Source organism: Chrysochloris asiatica, unplaced genomic scaffold (assembly GCF_000296735.1).
Source record: "Chrysochloris asiatica unplaced genomic scaffold, ChrAsi1.0 scaffold00092, whole genome shotgun sequence".
In the NCBI taxonomy this organism is placed as follows: Eukaryota; Metazoa; Chordata; class Mammalia; order Afrosoricida; family Chrysochloridae; genus Chrysochloris; species Chrysochloris asiatica.
In genome coordinates this window covers 2,980,850-3,001,465 of record NW_006408610.1, presented here as the reverse complement: position 1 = coordinate 3,001,465, position 20,616 = coordinate 2,980,850, and the positions used below count along the sequence as shown (strand labels likewise).

The window sequence follows — 20,616 nt, the reverse complement described above, 5'->3', positions numbered from 1 at the left end:
TTCTGCTGAGAAATCAGAATGTAGTCTTATTGATTCTCCTTTGTAGGTCACTTTTTGTTTTTCCTGAGCTGCTCTCTTGCCTTGTTTTTGATTTTGGAAAGTTTGATTATGACGTGTCTTAGTGATTTTCTTTTGGATCTATCCTGTTGGGGGTTTGTTCAGCTTCTTGTATGCTTATCTTCTCATCTTTCATGATATTATGGAAGTTTTCTTCCAAAAACTCTTTGACGGTTTTCTCTGTCTGTGTTTGTCTCTACCTGTTCTAGAATTCTGATCACCTGTAAGCTGTTCCTCTTTATGGTATCCCACACAGCTCTTAGACTTTCTTTGGATTTTTTTTTTCATTGTTTTTACTTGTTTTTCTAGCATACTAGTGTTGAGAGATTTATCTTCAAGCCCACTAATTCGGGCTTCCTTTGATTTGTATCTACTCATTAACCCTTTCAATGTATTGTCTGTTTCTGAGATTTTAATAATGATCTTCTGGATTTTTTATTGCAGGTTTTATATTGTTTCAAAATTTGCATTTCTTTCATCTGTTTGTTCTTTCTTATAGTGTCTTCCTTTGAAGGCACCTAATTGTCATTCTTTTGCATTCTTTTCCAGTTAGTTCCTTTACCTTTACTTCCTCAAACATGTTTTTTGGCTCTGCATCTGGGTCATTTGTTTGAGCCATTCTCTCATTTCTTCATGTGAGCTGAAATTGTCTGTAGTCTCTAGGGCATTATGGGACAATGCAGTTGTTGGAACCAGGAGGGGGAAATCTCTGGAGGGCTCCTGCCATTCAAGGAGCTCACAAGGTGGTTGTGGAAAGAATGTGATAGCAGAGTTCCTGGCCCTAGATGGAGTTCCTCTTGACCTTGGTATGATCTATGTTCTGGGCACTCAGTCCAGAAGTAATTTATAGGGGCGCTTGATTAAGCTGGTGTGAGTGTCTATTAGGACCACAAGTAAGCTGGGAACTGCATGACCGTCTAAATGCTGGTCTGACCGCTCAATGGGTTTTGTGGGTCTGGAGCCGAGCCCACCTGATTCCAGGAACTAAAAAGGCACAGCCGGCCCCTAACTCACACGTGGCTCCGAACTCCTGGAGCAGGTTCTGCTCTGGGGATGCAGGAAAGTGGGAGTTGGCCACATCTGTGGTCATCAGGGAGCATTGGGGAAAAAGAAATCATACCTTTTCCGTTGCCTGCGAAAATCTGCTCTTCCAAGCCCCCCACAGTGATGGTCCAGCCATTCACCAATCAGTCTCCCTCTCTTGCCATACCTGCCCAACCTCTCTTCCCAGCAAACACTCTGATCCACCTCTCTAACCTTTCTTCTGAAGTTCAAGGTGCTAGGATTTTTATCTGTGTCTGTTTAATTTCATCTCTTATATCTTTGTTGCAGACAGTCCATCTGCCTAATCCTCCATCTTGCGGGAAGTCTTTTGATCTTCCTTTTCTACTCTCTACTCTTTCTCCTCTCTCTTTATTTATTTATTTTTATTTCTACTTTTTATTTTCTCTTATTTTTCTGTTATAGCTCTATTCTCCTGTCCCTCCTTTATTTATTATATTCTTTTTGTTGATGTTGCTGCCTGCTTTTTATTATTATTTTCTTTTTGCTATTGTTTGTTTTTTCTGTTTTGTTTTCTTCTGTGTATGTGTGTGTTTCTCCTCTGGCCCCGCCCGATGGGAGACAATAACTGTTTCCATAAAACCCAGCCATACCCTCTGCAGCTCCACACACTGGGTAAGAACCAATATAGCTACTTTCCCACCCAGGCACTCAACTTCGCCTTCAAGGCCAAGTACAAGCACATCTTCCGAGCTGCAAACAAGCACATACAGTTCTGATGCTACTTCGCAGGCAACCTGGCCTCCTTCAGGGTGGCCAGTGCCACCTTACTGTGCTTCCTCTATTCTCTGGATTTCACCAAGACCTGAGGCCGATGTATGCAAGTTCAGCACCTAGGGCAAGTTCAACGGCTTGGGAGACTGGTGAAGATCAGCAGGTCAGACCACCTCTGCGGCTTGTACCAGGGCTTCAATGTGTCAGTGTAGGGCTTCATCATCTACCAAGCTGCCTACTTCACTGTCTATGGCACAGCCAGAGGCATGCTCCCCACGGTCAGCTGGATGATCACCCAGACTGTGACCACTGTAGCTGGCAGTGTCCCCTACCCCTTCAGCACCTTGTGAAGACGCAGTTGGGACACAAAGTCGCCAACATCGTGTGCACCAGGACCTTGGATTGCTGGCAGAAGATCTAAGGAAGAGAGTGGCAAGGGCTTCTTCCTGGGCGCCTGGTCCACCATGCTGCGCGTCCAGGGAGGGCTTTCAGGCTTCTAGTCTACGAGCTCAAGAAGGTCACCTAGCTGTAACATGGCCCACTCACCACGAGAGGGGCCAGAGAGCCACGATGAGCTCACCCCCAACCCATAAGGACGTCCGACTTTCAGCTGATTTTTATTCTTCAAAGCGTCTTGTGTCTATTGTTAGGTGCAGAAAGCCCAGTGTAGAGACTGGAAGGTTCCAGCAGGGTGAGGCGCTGATGCTGACCTACTAGCTTCTCACTCGTGAGAAGACATGATTCTGTAAATAAGTACTACACTATTGGTGGAGAGGGGGCAAGAGACAGTCTGTGTTAGGATCCACCCTCCCCACCCCCCCCACATAATCAACACACATTTCTGCAGGGCCCATGGTCTGCCCTGGTCACAATGAACCCGTAGGAGTGCGCCTAGCCTCCCAAAGACATGATACGGACTGGACAGAGCTATTAAGACAAGAAAGGGAAACTAAAGGCATCCAAATGGTAAAGAAGAAGTAAAATTCTATTTGAAGATGATATGATCCTATATAGAAAAAACCAAAAGACTCAACAAGAAAATGATTGGAATTCATCCATAGATTCTACAAAGTGGTAGGGTACAAGACCAACAAACAAAAAATCAGTTGGGTTCCTTTATACTAATAAAGAGAGCTTTGAAAAGGATATCAAGAAAACAATACCATTTACAATAGCCACCCAGTAGAAATACTTGGGAAAAATTCTCACCAGAGAAACAGGAGACTTATACAAAGAAAACTATAAAACACTAGTACAAGAAACCAAAAGAGACTGGCAGAAGTGGGGGACTATACTATGCTTGTGGATAAGAAGACTTAACATTATAAAAATGTCAACACTACCCAAAGCATCTATAAGGAGCTCTGGTAGCGTAGTGGTTACGAATCGGGCTGCGAACCTTTAAGGTCAGCAGTTCGAAACTACCAGCCGCTCCGCGGGAGAAAGATGAGGCTTTCTACTCCCGTAAAGATTTACACCCTTGAAAACCCTATACAGGGTCGCTATGGGTCGGAACCGACTCGACGGCACTTAACAACAACAACAACCCAAAGCATCTATAGATAAAATGCAATCCCAATCCAGGTTCCAAATCACTAACTTTGTATAGAAAGGAAATAGACCCTGGATAAGAAAAGCATTATTAAAAAAAAGAAAAAAGAGGCCTTTCGATTCCCCATCTCAAAACCTACTACACAACTTGGTGCTAGTACTCAAAAGACACAAAGATCAATGGAGCAGAATTGAGAACCCAGAAGTAAATCCATCCACCTATGGTCAGTGGATCTTTGACAAAGAACTGAAATACATTAAATGGCAAAGAGATAGTCTCAACAAATGGTGCTAGCAAAACTGGAAATCCATTTGCAGAAGAATAAAACAAGACCCACATCTCACACCATATATAAAAATAAACTCTGTAGATTAAAGACCTAACTGTAAAGCCTAGAACTAAAGAGATCATCAGTGAAAAACTGATGGGACAAATTTAGAGTCTCTGACACATGGCAAAAATACACCATCAAACATCTGAAACCACATAAACAGAAGACACAATAGATGACTGGACCTCCTAAAAATTAGACATATGGAGCTCTGGTAGCATAGTGGTTACGAATTGGGCTGCTAACCTCAAGGTCAGCAGTTGGAAACTACCAGCCGCTCTGCAGGAGAAAGATGAGGCTTTCTGCTCCCGAAAAGATTTACAGCCTCGGAAACTCTGTACAGGGTCACTGAGTCGGAAGCGACTCTACGGTACTTAACAACAACATGTGCATCAAATTATTTTACCAAAAGAGTGAAAAGAGAACAGTCTGGGAAAAAATTTTTGGCGATGACATATCAGAAAAAATTTTAGAACACTTCAACACCTCAACAAGATGACAAACAATCCAATTTAAAAATGGGCACAGGTCAAGACCAGACACTGCCCCAAAGAAGACATTCAGGTGGCCAACAAACATGAAGAAACGCTCGCAATTGTTAGTCATTGTTGTTAAGTGCCATCGAGTTGGTTCCGACCCATAGCGACCCTGTATAGTGTTTCCAAGTTATTAGATCATCTTATCCCAGCAATAATAGCAAAGTTTAGAAAAACAGAAAACAAACACTGGTGAGGATGTGGAGATACTGGGACCCTCTTACACTGGTGGTAGGACTACAAAATGGTGCAACTACTATAGAAAACGGCATGACACTGTCTCAAAAAGTTGGAAATAGAAATATCGACTCCCTTGGTATATGATGTTGTTAGGTGCTGTCAAGTCGGTTCCGACTCATAGCGACCCCTCTGCACAACAAAACAAAACACTGCCCGGTCCTGCGCCATTCTCAATTGTTTTGCACTTGAGTCCATTCTGCTGCCACTGTACTAATTCCTCACTGGTTAGAGAGTAGACATATGTTTACTAGGCAATATACATCAAGAGGGAGGTTGGCATACAGGGAAGGTGAATGTAGTGGAAAGCCATGGGGAGACGAGCAAGAGTTAACATGAACAGAGGCAAATACTTATACTGATGGTACATGGAAGGAGTTGCAATAATTGTAATGACATGAAGTATATGATCTGTTGGGTGTTGGATCGATGAGCTGCTCTGTAAACCTTCACTCAATTCACAATAAAAAGGTTTTAAAAATTGCTAACTTTACTAGATACAATAAAGGTATTGTGGGTGTGTAGGAAATTGTGTCTTAGAGAAGCACACTAAAGTATTTGGGAATGAAGTGTCCTCATTTTTTTATTTCAAAATACTTCTATCAAAACAACTGAATAATAGATGGGGTGGGTGGGAGAAGGAGTAGGGAAGAGGGCAGATCATGTTTATGGGATGAGCCAGTGCCTGCTACAAGGTCCATCACACTCAGAATAAGGTGCCAATTCCTTACAGCGGCGGCGTGGAGGCCCGTCTGAGCGGCGACCTGAACCCTGCTGGCTCCTCTGTCCCCATGTTACCCTCCAGCCACACTGGTCTTCAGCCACTCAATCTTTTTCTGGTCTCCAGGCCTGTGCGCGGATGTTGCTTCTTCCTCCACTTTTTCGAGTTCTGGCCTAAATATCACGGCAGAGAGACCCTCCCCCACGACACCATCTGGAGTCGGTTCTCTTCGGTCCCTGGTTTTTGTTGTTTGACAAAACTTCTCACTTGACAGACGATGGTAATGTTTATGTGCCATCTGATTGCGGTAATATTTAGGGTCACCACCAGGTCCCCAGGGCCCATGTTTATCGCCACCTGAGCGCGTCCAGCTGCAGGCACCTCAGCGTTGGGACGATGATGCTGTTTCCTGCTGAGGGTGTCCATTGGAACTCACTAGCCGGTGACTACCCCCAGCTTCAGAGACAGCTGCAACCTGGGGCGTTGGACTGACCGACACCCTGTCCGGGCCGGGAAGCGGGAAGACAGACTCCTCTGCCACCTCCCAGGCAGGTGATTGCCCCAAAGTCTTCGCTACGTGCCGGAGACCCCAACCCAAACAGCCTTCACTTCAGCCACCTCCCTGCAGGACTACACTTCCCAGCAGGCGCTGGGAGGCGACCACAGCCCCCAGCATGCTCTTAGACCCGGTTCCGCCCCTAGCGTTAACCCCTTAGTGGTTGCAGATTGGTCGGATGAGGCACCGAGCACGGGTACTGGAAGGTAGTGTCCTAGGATGGGGATTTGTGCAGCTGATCTGGGACGAGGAGGCGATTTACCGGAGAAAAGGGCCAGAATGAATTGTGGATAGGGTCGCAGCGGGAGCTGGAGGGGATGAGGCTCTCTTAGAGCGCCCAATCCTTGCAAAAACTAGGAATCTAGAAGTTCACCTATTCTCGGAAAACTAGACCTTTTGGGTGCCAGGCCCCGGGCACAGCTGAGTTGGGGGACTGGACCGTAAAGCGTCTCCTGCACCCCATTCACACTGCCTTCGATCCCGTGCCCTGGAGGAAGAGAAGAGTGGCCGGCTGTCCTTCCTGTCGGGTGGGAAAGAGCAAGGGGGGAGGGGGGCAGCTAAGGTAGGTGTTATCGATTCCAGCCTAGACCTTGACTCTGAGCTTGTAGCCTTGCCTGACTCCACGCTGTGTGAACGTGGCTGGACGCAGAAGTTTCTGGAGACACCGGCATTCCATCCTCTTTGCCCTCGCTCCCGCCGGAGGGTGGTGGTCGCTGCCCGGCTGGGCGCGTTTCTCCGGTTCCTAGTCCACAGACAGTATTTTAAGCGGTGGGCGTCAGGGGCAAGCAGCGCTTACCTAGGCAATACAAAGCCAGCCAATTTCAGATTGTGGTAAAGGCCTGGCAGGGCGGAGTACCCACACGGTAAGCATGGGCATACTTGTGCTTACTTACTAATCTGTTATGGAACAATTTTACATGGGTTATAGTGAGAAATATGTGAACTTGTTTACTACAGATTAATAATTAAGCAAGCACAAATAAGCCCGTGTTTTCCTTTCTGGGTAATCTGACACTGAGTGCCCCCAAGAAACAAAGTGTCTAGGGGTGGGGTGTGTAGGGGTTCTCTTGGATAGGTGGTCAGGAAGGCCACTCTGGTGAATTTTCATAGCTGAGGGAAGTGATCTGGCCTGAGGCGCAGAAGGGAGGAAGAGCAGGGTGTCCAGGGGCCAGTGCTGGCAGGACAAGAGCTGCTGGAGGAGGGCTTGGGAAGGAGTTGGACTTGATTCTAAAACGCTGTGAGCTTCTGTTAAGAGTCATGCTTCTTTCCCCAGCCTGGGCTTCCTCAGCACTCCCTATGGGGACCAGCGGCTGCGTTTCTATCTCTTGGAGGTTTGCGGGGGGGAGACACAATCCTAGCCCAGCCTGCTCTGTACTTTTTCACAGGACCCAGCTACCCGGCCACAGGATGCCCGAGGGCCCTGAGCTACATCTGGCCAGCATCTTTGTGAATGAGGCATGCAGCGGGCTGGTGTTTGGCGGGTGTGTGGAGAAGTCATCTGTCAGTCGAAACCCTGAGGTGCCCTTTGAGAGCAGTGCGTACAGCATCTCAGCCACAGCTCGAGGCAAGGAGCTGCGACTGATCCTGAGCCCCCTGCCTGGGGCCCAGCCCCCACAGGAGCCATTGGCCCTTGTCTTCCGCTTCGGCATGACTGGCTCTTTCCAGCTGGTGCCTGCAGATGTCCTGCCACCCCATGCTCATCTGCGCTTCTACACCGCTCCACCTGGCTCCCGACTTGCCCTCTGCTTTGTGGACATTCGCCGCTTTGGCCACTGGGACCTTGGAGGCGAGTGGCAGCCAGGCCGTGGACCGTGTGTCTTGCTGGAGTATGAACAATTCAGGTAGGGCTCGGCTCCAGGTCTGGCTCTGTCAGTGCCTCGTTGGACAACCAGGGGCGACTCCCAGCCCCATCTGGCCCTCAGTCCCCGCGCCTGAGCTAACACAGGTGTAAACCCACAAGCACTACAAGGCTACAAGGCTGGGAGCCTAGAGAATGGGCAGGCACAGCCCTGGGGACACATGGCTAGGGAGTCTCTGAGCTGGGGCTTGGACCTAGAACCCCACAATGCTTCTTGGTGTTCCCAGGCTGCTAGAAAGAAAGTAGAAGGAAAGATGGAAGGACTTACAACATGCTAAGATGTCAAGCTGAGCAGGAGGGATGGTTTCAAGGGGGGGTAAGAGGGGGCTGCTTAATGAGAGTCTCCGAATCAGGTTTTGTGGTCTCCCATATTCCACCTGCCTACTGGCCTGTGCTCCACGGCTGCGTGGCTCCACCTGAGATGCAGTCACAGAAGATGGCTCAGCCTCAGCCACTTCCTCTCCACCAGAGAAGAGGCTCTGCTGCTGGCTGGGCTCTGCGCTGAGTGCTGGGGGCATAGCAATGAACTTGGGACTGGTCCCTGCGCCTGGATCTAATGTTTACATGGTGGGGTGAGGGGGACAAGGGAACAAGTGAGGTGAGTACAAACACACCCAAGTCTGAAGAAAACTCCAATAGGTGGGACATTTGAACTTAGGCCTGACTCATGAGAAGCTAGCTGTGTAAAGCTGGAGAGAAAGAGCATTCAAGCTGACAAGAGTTGCAAATTGCAAATGCCTAGAGGTGGACTGGCCAGTTCTTTCTTCCTCAGTATGTCCTACCAGCTGAGCCCAGAAGCTCAGCTCCCCATCAGGATGGGCTAGGACATGTCTGGTTGCCTCCTGACCTTACAAGGCATGAACCCTAAGTGCAGGCTCTGGGAACCTCTGTCCTTGGTGCGGGTTTTCCTGGGAGTCATGTCAAGTTAACTCTTTGCCAGCTGGCTCTGAAGTTTCTCCTATGGAGACTTTGGATTAGATGGGAGCAGGTGTTCTGGGTGCTACAGCTTGAAGCCCACGGGGATCCACTTCCCTCAGGGGAAGTTTGCCACAAACTGTCTCCTGGTCCCCTTCATACTCTAATGTCCAACCATTCTTCACAAAGAAATGAGGTTTACTTAGGGCCAGCAAGAGACACATGACACTTGGAGGTGTCTGTTAGGCTTCTGGGGTGCTCGCTAGCCAGGACATGCAGCACACACCCAGCCTCCTGGAAAACAGTCTGCAAAAGTTTAAGGAGAGTTGACTCCACCAGTGCCCACAGATCCACCAGGGGTCTTAGGGACATCCAGGTTGTGGGCACACCTGAAGTCCTGCAGTCACCTGTCTTCAAGTGTCCTAAGAAGTCTGAAGCATTCTGGGGACACACACAAAATATAGACTTAGGATTCCTTTGAAGATACTGCTTTTGAATGGTATTGTCACCTTTCCTGATTAATCAAAATCCCATGTTGTTCCCACTTGATAGGTAAGACAATGGGGGTTCTAGTTGCCAAAACAGCACTAAGGCTGGGAGAAGGGTGACTGGGACCCTCAGTTTCCCTCCCATTGTAAGCAGAAGCTGACCCTCCCCATTCCCTCCATCCTAATTGTCATCATACCACCTGCCCTTGGATATATCTGTGAATTCCTGACATTGGGGCTCAGTTCCTTCTACTGGTACAGACACAGAGAAGTGGAACAAGCCAGAAGGGGGGGCAAGGGGGGGTCCTACACCTGGGCCGTGTCCCTTCAGGGAGAATGTGCTGCGGAACCTAGCTGACAAGGCCTTTGACCGGCCCATCTGTGAGGCCCTCCTGGACCAGAGGTTCTTCAATGGCATCGGCAACTATCTTCGGGCTGAGATCCTGCATCGGTCAGTGGGGCAGGCTGTGGGCACCAGCAATGACTTGGGATTAGAACATACCCATGTGTCCTCTGCTCAGCATGGCCCCCTCTCCAACTCCACTCCAGGCTGAGGATCCCCCCGTTTGAGAAGGCCCGCACAGTACTGGAGGCCCTGCAGCAGTACAAGCCGGTGGGTACAGGGAGGTCCGAACACTGAGCAAATGTACCGGACCATGCAGGTCAGAATGGGGCTGCCAGCCTATGGGCCACATCATCTATCTCCAGCTTGGCTCTGCCATGGACCACCTCTGACTTCAGGCAGGCTCTTTCTTGGCGTTGGGCCTGTTACCCCTTCTGTGTGCGTGAGTGCCTGTGACCTCAGAGACATTTGCTGCTCTGCACAAGCTGACAGCCTGGTCCTACCTCTTCTTCAGAGTCCAGAGCTGACCCTGAGCAAGAAGATCAAGGCCAAGCTGCAGAACCCTGACCTGCTGGAGCTATGCCACTCGGTGCCCAAAGAAGTGGTCCAACTGGGTAAGACTCTGGCAGGACAAAGGTGGATAACTCCCTTTACCCTGGCTTACTGAGTGACTCTGTAGGTGGGCAGTGGCTACCCCTCTCTAGGCCCAGCTGTCCACCTAGGAAGTGGGGGGTTTTAGTCTTAGTTGTGACTAAGTGGAATTCAACCTCCTTACTCCTCAGGCATGTGGTTCTCTTCCAAGTTGCTTATGAGGTGGGCAGGCAGGGCAAAGATGGGAAACCACAACCCAGAGTGGGGAAAACACCGGCCTGAAGTCACCACTGGGGAAGGGGCAGCCATGGCTCCTGCTTCAGTCCCTCAGGGTACAGCTGTGATCTGGCCCAAGTCTGTTCCCTGGCCTCGACCTGCTTCCTCTGTCTCACAGGGGGCAAAGGCTACGGGCCGGAGCTTGGGGAGGAAGATTTCGCTGCCTTTCAAGCCTGGCTGCGGTGCTATGGCATTCCAGGCATGAACTCCCTTCGGGACCGGCATGGCCGTACCATCTGGTTCCAGGTGTGGGGGGCTCTCCTTACACAGGCAGATCGAGCCCCCAGTAAATGTGGTGGGTCACAGGCGGAGCAAGGGCTGGGGTCCCTGCGTTCCTGGGGGTCTAGATCTCCTTCATGTTATGGCTCCTCTGCTCCTGTGAGTTCCAGCTGATGGTACAGACCTCAGGATGAGCTTATTAAAGTCAGCACTGACTGACTAAGAGGGACCAGAGGGCCTCCAGGGGAGGGCCTGTACTGACCTGGGAGATAGGTACAAGACCTCTCTCCAAGAAACACTGGCCCAGCCTTAGCCCCGGTTGTCTCCTGAATTCTCCCCATTTCACTTTAGGGGGATCCTGGACCCCTCGTACCCAAAGGTAAGTTATGTCTATTAATATCAAAGGCTAAGAGCAAAACAGACTTTGTGCCTGCAAGGGCCACAGCACTCCACCCCACCCCATCCCCACTCCGACCCCCACTGGTGGGGTCTGGAGAAAAATTGTGGAAGCAAAGCCACCCACCACCCCTACCCCATGTCACTGTTCCACAGGTGGCAAAGCCCAGAAGAAGAAATCCAAGGGCACACAGGCAGGCCCTGAGGCCAGGAAGCGGGTGTGTTGCATCCTCCCTCCTCCCTCAGGCTCTCTTGCCCTGGTTGTATCCCTGTGTCCATGGTTTTGAGAAGCTGCCTGGCTCTGATAAAGTGGGAGGTAGGCCCTCACCAACCTCTGAACTCTGAGCCCCTTGGGGACCTCTGTCTCCTCCACCTAGGACCCTCCACCTCCAAGCAAGACCCCTTCCAGGGCACAAAGAGCACAGAGGGACCTTCCCAAGCAGCCTGCAGCTCAGGACCCTGATACCCCCTCAGTCCCTAAGAAAGGCAAGAGGAGGCAGCGACCAGCAACCTCAGGTGGCTTTCCTTTGCATCCTCCTCTGGGAAGGAAAGGGAGGGTCTCCTAGAAACTGGCTCTTCAGGAGAGGGTGGGAGGCAGCAGGGCCATCCTCAGCCTGGGTGCCTTTGAGTTAGCTACCCTACTTCTGGCCTCTCCCCAGGCCGCCGCAGACCCCAGAAGACCAGAACTGACAACTCATCTTTAGAGCCAGAGGAGACCTCAGCTTCTTAGCAGGAGGGTCCCCTAGCTTGTGTCCACCCTTCTGTGGCCTTGCCCTGGATCTGAGTGGGGTCTATAATGTTTTTAAGTATACCCCTTACCATCCTCATTTTTAAAGTCCATGTGGAAAACGCCATTTTAAAAATAAACTGATGAGTGTTGAAACTTCTAGAAACTTCTTGGGCTGGCTGCAGGTCTGGGAGGGCCTTGTTGGGAGGGCCTTTCGCCCAGCCCTGAAGATGGGAGGCCACTGTCCTCAACAGGACAAACTGAGCCCCATCCCAGTCCTGATGGCCCTGGTTCATACAGGGGCAGGTCCTGAGCGCCCTAGTCCAGGTTCCACAGCGCCTCCGGGTCCTGGATTCCTCAGGGCCAGTGCTGCCCCTACACCTAGTCCTGACAGTGACCCTCACCTACTGGGGGCAGCCAGAACCCACCCACTGGGCTTCCAGTTCTCCCCCAGGCCTTCTGTACTTACTGAAGCAGGTAAGAAGCTGTGTATTTTAAGGTCTCTTAACCTGTGGTCACCAGACAGCCCCAACCTCTCCTGGAGGCTGCAATCCTGAACCTATCCTTATAGGTAAACTTTAACCTTGCTCATGCCCTCAAATGGCAGGAGAAACCCCCTCCTTGCTCAAAGCTTGAGGACGAGCCCTGAAGGGCGAAGGGGCTGCCAGCAGTGCTCACAATCCCTCGGATTTATTGTACATTGGGTCAGAGGGGGGCTCCGGCTTGGGGGGGGGGGCAAAAATGAGGAGCTTCCAAATTCTATGAAAAAAATCCCACCCCAGGGGCTCAGTCCGAGGGCGGCTGCAGCACGAGCATCAGGGACTGCACTTGGAAGGGTGTAAAGGTGAGCTTTAGACGGTTGTCACGCAGGGGCAGGTGGCCAGCTGGGTCATGCTTCTCCAAGAGGTCGCAACTGGAGAACAGGAGGAGCCATGAGGACCTCTCAAAGGGTCCGGCTCAAACTCCCACCCCTATTGGGCACCTCCACTCACAGGACGGCCTCCTGAATCGGCAGCGATGTGTACAGCCAGCAGTCCACGTGGCTGCCATGGGCCTCGTACAGCCTCAGGACAAGCGTGCGACTTAGGGGGCCAGCCTCGGCCTGGGGAAGGAGGTGGATGATGGGCGGGGCCTGGGCGGGGCAGCGGCAGACTCGCCTCGCCCCGCCCCGCCCCCGCCCCGCCCCCTTGCCTGCTTGACAGTCTCTAACACCACCGCGGGTGTGGACAGGGAGAAGGCACTCCAGGCGGCTGCAGGCGCTGGGCCCGGGGCCGGCAGCGCCAGCAGGGGAAAGTTGAGGTTGTAGGCAGCACGGATGACGCCAGCATCCTGAAAGGAGCCTGGGGTGCGGAGCAGAAAGTGGGAACAGCGAGGTGTGACTATTCAGGGGATTCCAAGGTCCCTAGCAGGGCCCCACGGCCTCAGCACAAACCTTTATGTGGCATCAGCGCGTAGGTGAACTCGTGACGTCCCATATCAGCAGTGGCATCCGGGGCCTTAGGTGCTCTCAAGCTGGGGTGGGGAAGGATAAGTTGGAATGGCTGGAGTTCTGCTTTGGGAAGAGCAGTCCCTGCGCCAACTGCCGGGCTCCCCACTCACAGAGAGAGGCTGAGGACGTTGCCACGCACAGAGGCACCATACTTGCAGTCGTTCAGCAGGGCCAGTCCAAAGCCGGACTCTGATAGATCCATCCAGCGGTGGGACCACACCTGGAGGCAGACCCAAGACCCATGTGGTGGTCCATGCCCCTTCTTGTGCTCCCAGTTTCCCGAGTGCCTCTCACTGGGCTGAGAACAAGTTCTGGAACCACAGCCTATGGGTATGTCACTCAATCTCTAGGTCTCAGTTTCTTCATCTGTGGAATGGGGATTAATAGTACTCACCCACCAGTGCCTGGCACACATGGTGATGTTATTAAATACTGTCAAATCGGTTCTGACTCACAGCAACCCTGTATATATTTCCAAGGAGCAGCTGATGGGTTTGAATGGCTAACTTTATAGTTAGCAGTCTGGTGCTTATCCTACAGTGTCACACCAGGTGTTAGATAAATGTTGGAACTAGCAAATGTTGACCATCCTCCTTCTCACCCCACTAGTCTTTCCCCATCCTCCCCACCAATGTTAAAACCTCAAAGCGAGCCCAGTCCCAAGAGGTGTTGTAGTGGGTAGGCCGCTGCAGGTGCCCAAACTGGATCTCATAGGTGGCCTGGGGGCTCCGAACACGGGCAGGGAACTCCACCTTCAGGAACTTGTGGGACTCCTGCCAGTGAACCTGCAGGCAAGGTGGAGGGTGGTGAAAATGAAGGGACAGACACACAAGCCTGCTGCCAGCCACCTCCCCATCAGCTGCACCTGAGGAGCCCACACCCGTCCTCCCTACTACCTCGGTGTGGAAGCGGACATAGGGGCATCCAACGTCCAGCACCACCTCCTGGCTGAGTCTGCTGTTGGGGCTGAGCTGCAGCAGGAACCAGGCGCTGCCCCGAAGGCCACCCTCAGTGCCCACTGCCAGGGTCCCCGGCTGGCCCAGCACTGGCTTTCTGTGTGGCAGGGGTGAGAGGTGCTGAGGCAGGGCAGGCTGTAAGGGGTCCTGGAAGTGGCCTGATAGGCCTGCGTTTCCTTCTACTCCACCCCCAAGTCCTGCCCACCCCGCACCGTGTTTCTAGGTGGTAGTCCATGACGTCCCACGCATCCCAATACAGGGGCACATCATCAAACAGCACAAACTGATTCCCCACGGCACCCTCAGCAATGGCCTCCCTGGAAGGAAATGAGGATTGTGTTTTTACCTGCAGATGACTTGGATCTTCTTTGCTGCTTGAGGAGGGTGGGGCAGGTCCCAGGCCAGAGTGGACTACTAGTGGATTGCTGTGGGCACTGTTGTAGCCAGGGTCAGGGAGTAGGGTCTGGGATGCAGCTGCCAGGCACTGGGAGAGGGCAAGGAGGGATTGGTACCTGCCACAGGCTACCAGGAGCAGGGACGTCAGGCGGCCAGTCAGGTCCAGTCTCACACGGATGATGCCGTTGTCCAGAGTCACCGAACCATCACTCTTGGTGGTACAAGGCCTTGAGACTGAGTCTGTAGGGGTCTCTCCAACTGGTACCCTGACCCCAACCCCTCCCTGCCATCCCTACAGGCTGTTGGACCCCAAAGCCCCATGTCATTGGGTAGCATTCCAAGACAGCCTCCTAGTCCACTGGGCTCTGCCAGGACTCACCTCCTGCATTACAAACACAGGCTGCTGGGATAGCAGGGGCTGCTGGGAAGTGGGGCTGGGAGCAGGAGCATAGCCCATACTGGGTACTGTCACCAGCGCTGAAGATAAAGCAACAGCGTTAGGGCAGCCTCCCAGACCTCCGGGGAACCTTGCTCAGGGAGGGCAGGCAGGGTACAGATGCTGCGGCACCCTCCACCCTCCAGGTCCGGCCTTGAGCCTTCCTGCTGAAGTAGCAGCCTTCCCCTCAGCTCATACCTAGCATGTGGGCCCCACCGGGCTTGGGGAGGGCCAGCACTTCTGTGCGTTTCCAGGGCAGTGTGTTGACAATGAGGAGGCCTTCGGGACCTGGCTCCCCGACACACAGGGCTGCGACTGCAGCACTGAGCAGTGCATTGCCATGGGAACGGATGTCTAAGGAGAGACTGACTGGTCATGGGTGGCAGCCATGGGTCTGGGATGACCCCTGACTTTTCCATAGGGGACACTGGGGTTAGCCCTGGGTGTGCAGAGAGGCCTGACGTGAGCCTCACCTTTGTAGTGGCTCATGGCATCGTCCACCACCAGCTGGATGCAGCTTCCAGGTAACACATCATGGAACTGGTTTAGGAGTAGGAGCCTGCAAGGGCCACACGCAGAGATGAGGGAGGTCTTGGGAATGGGACAGACGGGAGTGAAGGCAAGAGAAATGATGGTGGGAGGGGGCTACAGAGGTGTCTGAAGAGAGGTCAGGTGGACAGCAGGGGCAGAGTTGAGCTGACCTCCAAAGGTACTGCAGCTGGACTGCTGGGTACAGGAAGTGGGTGCTGCGGGCCAGGGCCAGGCTGCTGAGCAGCTCCACGTCATGCAGTATCCGCTCACACTCCCGATTCCCCTTCTTGATCTGGGCCCAGGGTAGAGTGACTAGGCTGGAGTCCCCTCAAGTTTCCCCAAGTCCTCCCTCGTTCAGAACCCTTGATGGATTCCCAGAGCTTCCTAGATAAAGTTTCTGTGGGTGACCCACCCCAAGGGTCCTCCCCACTGCCCTCTCAGTCCAGTCTCCTCTAAGCAGCTTCCCTACCCGACCCGACGCCTGCACATCTTTCCTCCACACTCCTCCAGCCCCATGAACACAGGCTTCTCCCCCTGGGTCTGGGCTGGCTCCATCTCCACCTCTTTTGTCCCCACCTCCTGCTCTGACTTCCTAAAGACTCAGGGCACTCCCATCCTGTTGGCTTGGAATCCAGCCCCTGACCTGGGCCTGGGTGGTGTAGGTGCCATTGTGCAGCTCCAAGAAGAGCTCCCCGACCCATGTGCACAGGTGCCCTGAGTTGCTCTCCAGCTCCGAGAAGAGTCGCTCTGGAGAAGATAGCTGTACCCTGAAGGGAAGTCATGGGTCTGGGTCTCCCAGTCCTGGGGGCCACATAGGCCACCTTCCCGCTATGCTAGCAAAGACAAGAAACCCAGCCCCACAGAGAGGAGCTGCCCCTGTCAAGGGCTCCCCAGCTGGAGAGCTTCTGAGAACACCAAGCCCCGGGGTGGAAGTTTGGAGGAGCCAATGGTCCAGGTTTAGATGGGGTCAGGTCCAAAGGAAGGGTTGGGTCTAATATATGAGCAGGAGGTAGGGCTCAAGGCAAGAACTGCCAGGAAGCTGAGCTCGAGCTGAGCTGCTGACGGTCCAGCTGACCTGGGCAGCCCATCTGTATTGCAGAGCCGCTTCAAACGGTCCACCATAGGCTGGGTGGGGCCACCACCTCCATCCCCGAAGCCGAAGAGGAAGGCACTGTGGTTGGTCCGCCCCTTGTCCCGGTTGTTAGTCACGGTCTTCAGAAGCTGGGCAGGCAGGGGCAGGCCAGTGTGGTCAGTCTAGGAAGGCCACTCTGCCCTCTCCAACCTGTCCTCCCCCCCAACCTGGCCACAGGGTACCCCCTCACCTCCTGCACGCTACCCTGCATCCCATATGAGTCACCAGGCGGGAAGTGGGTCAGCACATGGGAGCCATCCAGTCCCTCCCAAAAAAAGGTGTGGTGCTACCGGTTGGGAAGACACGAGGCAGAGAGGAGAGACCAGAATCAGGGCTGGGGCAGGGTGTCCGTGGGAACCCAGACCCACTCTGGCCACAAGTCTCTTGCCACCTGCTCACCGGAAAGGTGTTCACCAGGTTCCAGCTCAACTTCTGAGTTAGGAAGCGCCTGATGCCACAGCCCCGCATGATCTGGGGGAGCTGCGCGGAGTAGCCAAATGTGTCCGGCAGCCAGAACTGTGGGGAAAGGCCTCTGGGCACAGGAAGCATGGCTCCCGCTGGAGCAGCCCCCACTTAGTCCCTCCTGGCTCCTGGCCTAGCTCCCCCACCTGTACTCAGGCAAGGCAGTTCCCAACCTACCTCAGAACACATCTTCCCAAACTCCTGCAGGAAGAAGTTCTGGCCCTGTAGGAACTGTCTCACCATGGCCTCTCCACTGGGGAGGTTCCCATCCTGGCAGCAAGGGAAGAGGGAGGGCCGGGGTCAGTGCCCAATGCAGAAACTAGGCTGCATCTGTCAGGAGTGTCATCTCCCGTTGTGCCCTGTGGAAGGATTCTGGGATGGGCTCAGCAGACATGAATGATTGAAAAAGCCCACCCACTTGGAGTCCCAGGCCTTGAGGATTCCAGGGGCTAACGATCTTTTTCAAAGAGCGGGTGGGATGGCCTGTAGCAAGCCCCCATCAAAGCCGAGGTGGAGCTGGACCACAAGGATGAAAGGCCTTAGCCTCAACAACACGGTCTGAGGCTAAGGCCTGAGGGATATACTCACCATCTCCACCCAGGTACCCCCCACTGGCACAAACTGCCCGCGACAAGCGAACTCCTGCAGCCGGACGTACAGACCAGGGTATTGGTTCTTCACCCATTCCAGCTGCTGTGCCTGTGGGCCAGGAGTCATGGGGGGGGAGGGACACACCCAGTGTTGAACATCTGGGACCAGTGGCAGCTAAGAGTGAGTAGGAGCCCTAGCCCCAGGCCTAAGAAGCCCCCGGAGCTTTCTCTTCTGACCTTTTGAGCTCCAGGGAGTTTCAGGTACCCACCCTGGCCCCCAGGGCTCTGACTGACCTGGGAGCAGGCAAAAATGAAGGAAGGGTTCCGCTCCATGAGCTGGACAGCTGTCACCCAGCTCCGGGCACACTTGCGCACAGTCTCCTTGAAAGGCCATAGCCAGGCTAGAAAGGGAGAAGTGGAAGGCCCCAGCTCCATACAGAGCTCCGGCCCTACTCCTGCCTCAGTACCCGAACCAGGCCTTCATCTCACATAGCCTTGCCACATCCATCCTGAGCTGTAACTTCAAATTGTTCCTGCAAAGTGGGAGGAGTGGATGGAGAAGGGGTCCGGGGACAGCTTGGATACCCCAAAGACAATTCTGTGAGAGATGGCAGTAATTAACCCTTCCTGTGCCTGCACACTGATAAAGTTCCCAGAACAGGGGGCAGAGCGCCCCAAGATGGACCTGCCTGGGTCAGTCATCCTGTGTGAGGCATACAGCCTCTCCTGACCTCTAGGCCTGCTTCCTCCCTTACCAGCCCAGACTCCCCACATCCTACTCAAAATCCTGGCGCAGCACAGAAAGCCCTTGTTTAGGGTACAAAAGTTCCTTGGGGAACTTGTTAAAAATGTGGATTTCCCATAAGCTTCACAGACACCACAAACTCATTAGATCTAAAACCGAACTCTTGGCTCTCCCCAAGAAACCTCCTCCTGCTCTTGAGCCCCTACCTCAATAAACTCCACACCACTCTAAGAACTTTCACATACCCTTGTCAGCCTTGTTGTTATGTGCCATGGAGACGGCTCCGACTCATAACAACCCTGTACAGGGTTTCCGAGGCTATAAATCTTTACGGGAGCAGAAAGCCTTGTCTTTCTCCCACGGAGCAGCTGGTAGTTTTGAACTGCTGACTCTGAGGTTCGCAGCCCGATTCGGAACCACTACGCTACCACAGCTCCTATGTCCTTACTTCCATAGTTACTTCCTCACTGAGGTGACAGGGAAGGCAATATACAACAGGAGGGAGACTGACAGAGGAAAGATGAAGGTAGCAGAAACCACAGGGAGGAGAGCCAGAGTTAAAGTGAACAGAGGTAAATGCAGTTAATGGATGGTATCTGGAAGGGACTGCAATCACTGGGGTGAAACAAAGTGTCCAATTTGTTGGATGTAAGACTGATGATCTGCTCTATAAAATCTTCACTCAAGTCACAATAAAAAGGTTTTTTTAAAAAAACACCACTTTTAGGAAGCCTCTCTTGAATCCCCCTGACCCAGCTTAGGTAAGTGCTTCCTCTGAGCCCCCAGCCCCACAAACTTGCCTCCATCATGGCACCAACTGTGGCTGCCTTTTGATCATCAGCCTCTGTAATCCTATCCCCAGTGTCAGGCACGGAGTCTCATGAGGTATAAGATTTTGTTGAAAGAATGGGAGTTCACTGTCCAGTCCTCCACCCCATTTTACAGGTGAGGAAAATCGAGGTCCAAAGGGAGCAAGAACTTGCTGAGGCTCACACAGTGCTTCCAGGGCACAGCCAGGGCTTTCATCAGTCCCACTGCCCCCAGCTGTCGTCCATACCTGTATCAATGTGGCAGTGCCCAATGGCATGGATGGTATGTTGGCTTTCACCTCCACGCTGGTCAAAGAACCTGGATGCCAGGGCCTGGGCCACTGGGAAGGTCTCGGGCTGCGCAGGGTCACACACGTTCACCATCTGGTTGGCTGTGTACAGGGCCTGGAAGCTGCGCTGGTTGTCTTCCCCGAGGCCCTGTAGCCGAGTTACAGGCTTTCATTTCCCCTTTAGGAGAATTGAACCTCGAAAGCCAGTCGCCCACTATCTCCCAGGGGCTCTCAACTCCACCCCTACCTCCAAGCCTTCGCTCTTGCTGGTCCCCTCACTTAGCATGGTCCATCCCCGCTCCCTCATACATTGGGAGATTTCTCCACACTTGGGCAGGAAGAAACACCCTCCTGATTCTAGATTCCCAGAATTCTAACCCCGTGACTCCAGAAACAACCTGCAGAGCTCTAGAGACGTTACAGCGGGGGTGTCAGGTACCTTGGCAATGCCCAGCAGCAGCTCCAGATCCACCAGGAGCTTGTAGACATCCCGGTGGAATACAGCCAGCTCGGCCTGGCTCACCTGGAACGTCTTCTCAGGATCAGGGCCTGCGATCATGCTCCCCTTACCAGCCCCCAGGAGCCCATTGCAGGCTACTTCCACATAGAGGGTCAGGCTACAAGATTGAGAAGCAGCCTCAAGCCACAGGAACCAACTAAGATTCGAGAGACTTGAGGATGGTGAACTCAGAAGGCATCTAGCTGACCCCTCCCCAGCTATTTGCAGGATTATCCACCCAGAGAATCTCAAGGTGCGTTAGGTGTGTGCAAAACTGAACTCTTGATCCTCCCCAGGAAACCTCCTCATGCTCTTCAGCCCCCCCACCTCAATGGCCTTCACAGCAAGTCCACTCTGAGAACATGCATACCCTTGTCAGCCTTACTCTGGGGTCGTGGTGGAGAGACCAGACCCACATCCTGCTGATGAGGAGTCCACCTCAGTCGGGGAGACTATGTAGCCAGGTGTGGAACCACTGAATTGCCCTGCTGTTCAACCTTTTATTTCCAAAGCTGTCTTGGCAAAGCACTGCCTTCGTCTGGTGGCACAGTGATTAAGAGTTCAGCTGCTAACCAAATGGTCGGTGGTTTGAACCCACCAATTGATTGACAGGAGAAAGCTGTGGCAATCTTTTTCCGTAACAATTGCAGTCTTAGAAACCCTATGCAGTCTTAGAAACCCTATTGGGGTGGGGGTGGGTGG

General features: G+C 53.0%; 2 protein-coding genes across 2 annotated transcripts in view; one reads left to right on the top strand and one right to left on the bottom strand.

The window, feature by feature from the left end:
- The first annotated feature begins 7,173 nt into the window (after positions 1 to 7,173).
- NEIL1 (nei endonuclease VIII-like 1 (E. coli)) lies at positions 7,174 to 11,582 on the top strand. Its single transcript, XM_006866472.1, has 9 exons — positions 7,174 to 7,607; positions 9,359 to 9,478; positions 9,577 to 9,640; positions 9,885 to 9,984; positions 10,356 to 10,483; positions 10,808 to 10,835; positions 11,009 to 11,070; positions 11,230 to 11,368; positions 11,512 to 11,582. The coding sequence occupies exons 1-9, from the start codon at positions 7,174 to 7,176 to the stop codon at positions 11,580 to 11,582; spliced, it is 1,146 nt and encodes a 381-aa protein (XP_006866534.1).
- A 783-nt stretch (positions 11,583 to 12,365) lies between these two features.
- The window catches only part of MAN2C1 (mannosidase, alpha, class 2C, member 1), a 12,247-nt gene continuing 3,996 nt past the window's right edge, over positions 12,366 to 20,616 (bottom strand). Inside the window, exons 5-26 of the mRNA XM_006866471.1 lie at positions 19,855 to 20,032; positions 19,374 to 19,563; positions 17,866 to 17,972; positions 17,570 to 17,680; positions 17,159 to 17,251; positions 16,919 to 17,035; positions 16,710 to 16,805; positions 16,463 to 16,608; positions 16,031 to 16,154; positions 15,558 to 15,679; positions 15,330 to 15,415; positions 15,055 to 15,210; positions 14,800 to 14,897; positions 14,537 to 14,631; positions 14,237 to 14,341; positions 13,965 to 14,121; positions 13,710 to 13,853; positions 13,179 to 13,288; positions 13,012 to 13,091; positions 12,771 to 12,919; positions 12,572 to 12,681; positions 12,366 to 12,492 (exon numbers count right to left, since the gene is read on the bottom strand). Of these exons, the coding sequence (XP_006866533.1) occupies positions 12,366 to 12,492; positions 12,572 to 12,681; positions 12,771 to 12,919; positions 13,012 to 13,091; positions 13,179 to 13,288; positions 13,710 to 13,853; positions 13,965 to 14,121; positions 14,237 to 14,341; positions 14,537 to 14,631; positions 14,800 to 14,897; positions 15,055 to 15,210; positions 15,330 to 15,415; positions 15,558 to 15,679; positions 16,031 to 16,154; positions 16,463 to 16,608; positions 16,710 to 16,805; positions 16,919 to 17,035; positions 17,159 to 17,251; positions 17,570 to 17,680; positions 17,866 to 17,972; positions 19,374 to 19,563; positions 19,855 to 20,032 (2,701 nt within the window). The remainder of the gene's footprint in view (positions 12,493 to 12,571; positions 12,682 to 12,770; positions 12,920 to 13,011; positions 13,092 to 13,178; positions 13,289 to 13,709; positions 13,854 to 13,964; positions 14,122 to 14,236; positions 14,342 to 14,536; positions 14,632 to 14,799; positions 14,898 to 15,054; positions 15,211 to 15,329; positions 15,416 to 15,557; positions 15,680 to 16,030; positions 16,155 to 16,462; positions 16,609 to 16,709; positions 16,806 to 16,918; positions 17,036 to 17,158; positions 17,252 to 17,569; positions 17,681 to 17,865; positions 17,973 to 19,373; positions 19,564 to 19,854; positions 20,033 to 20,616) is intronic.

What these genes read in the sequence shown, in the direction of transcription:
- NEIL1 (XM_006866472.1), top strand. Translation starts at nt 7,174, where the DNA reads ATGCCCGAGGGCCCTGAGCTACATCTGGCCAGCATCTTTGTGAATGAG. An exon ending in CGGGCTGAGATCCTGCATCG is followed by an intron (nt 9,479 to 9,576) that starts GTCAGTGGGGCA and finishes ACTCCACTCCAG; the next exon opens with GCTGAGGATCCCCCCGTTTG. An exon ending in GCAGCGACCAGCAACCTCAG is followed by an intron (nt 11,369 to 11,511) that starts GTGGCTTTCCTT and finishes GCCTCTCCCCAG; the next exon opens with GCCGCCGCAGACCCCAGAAG.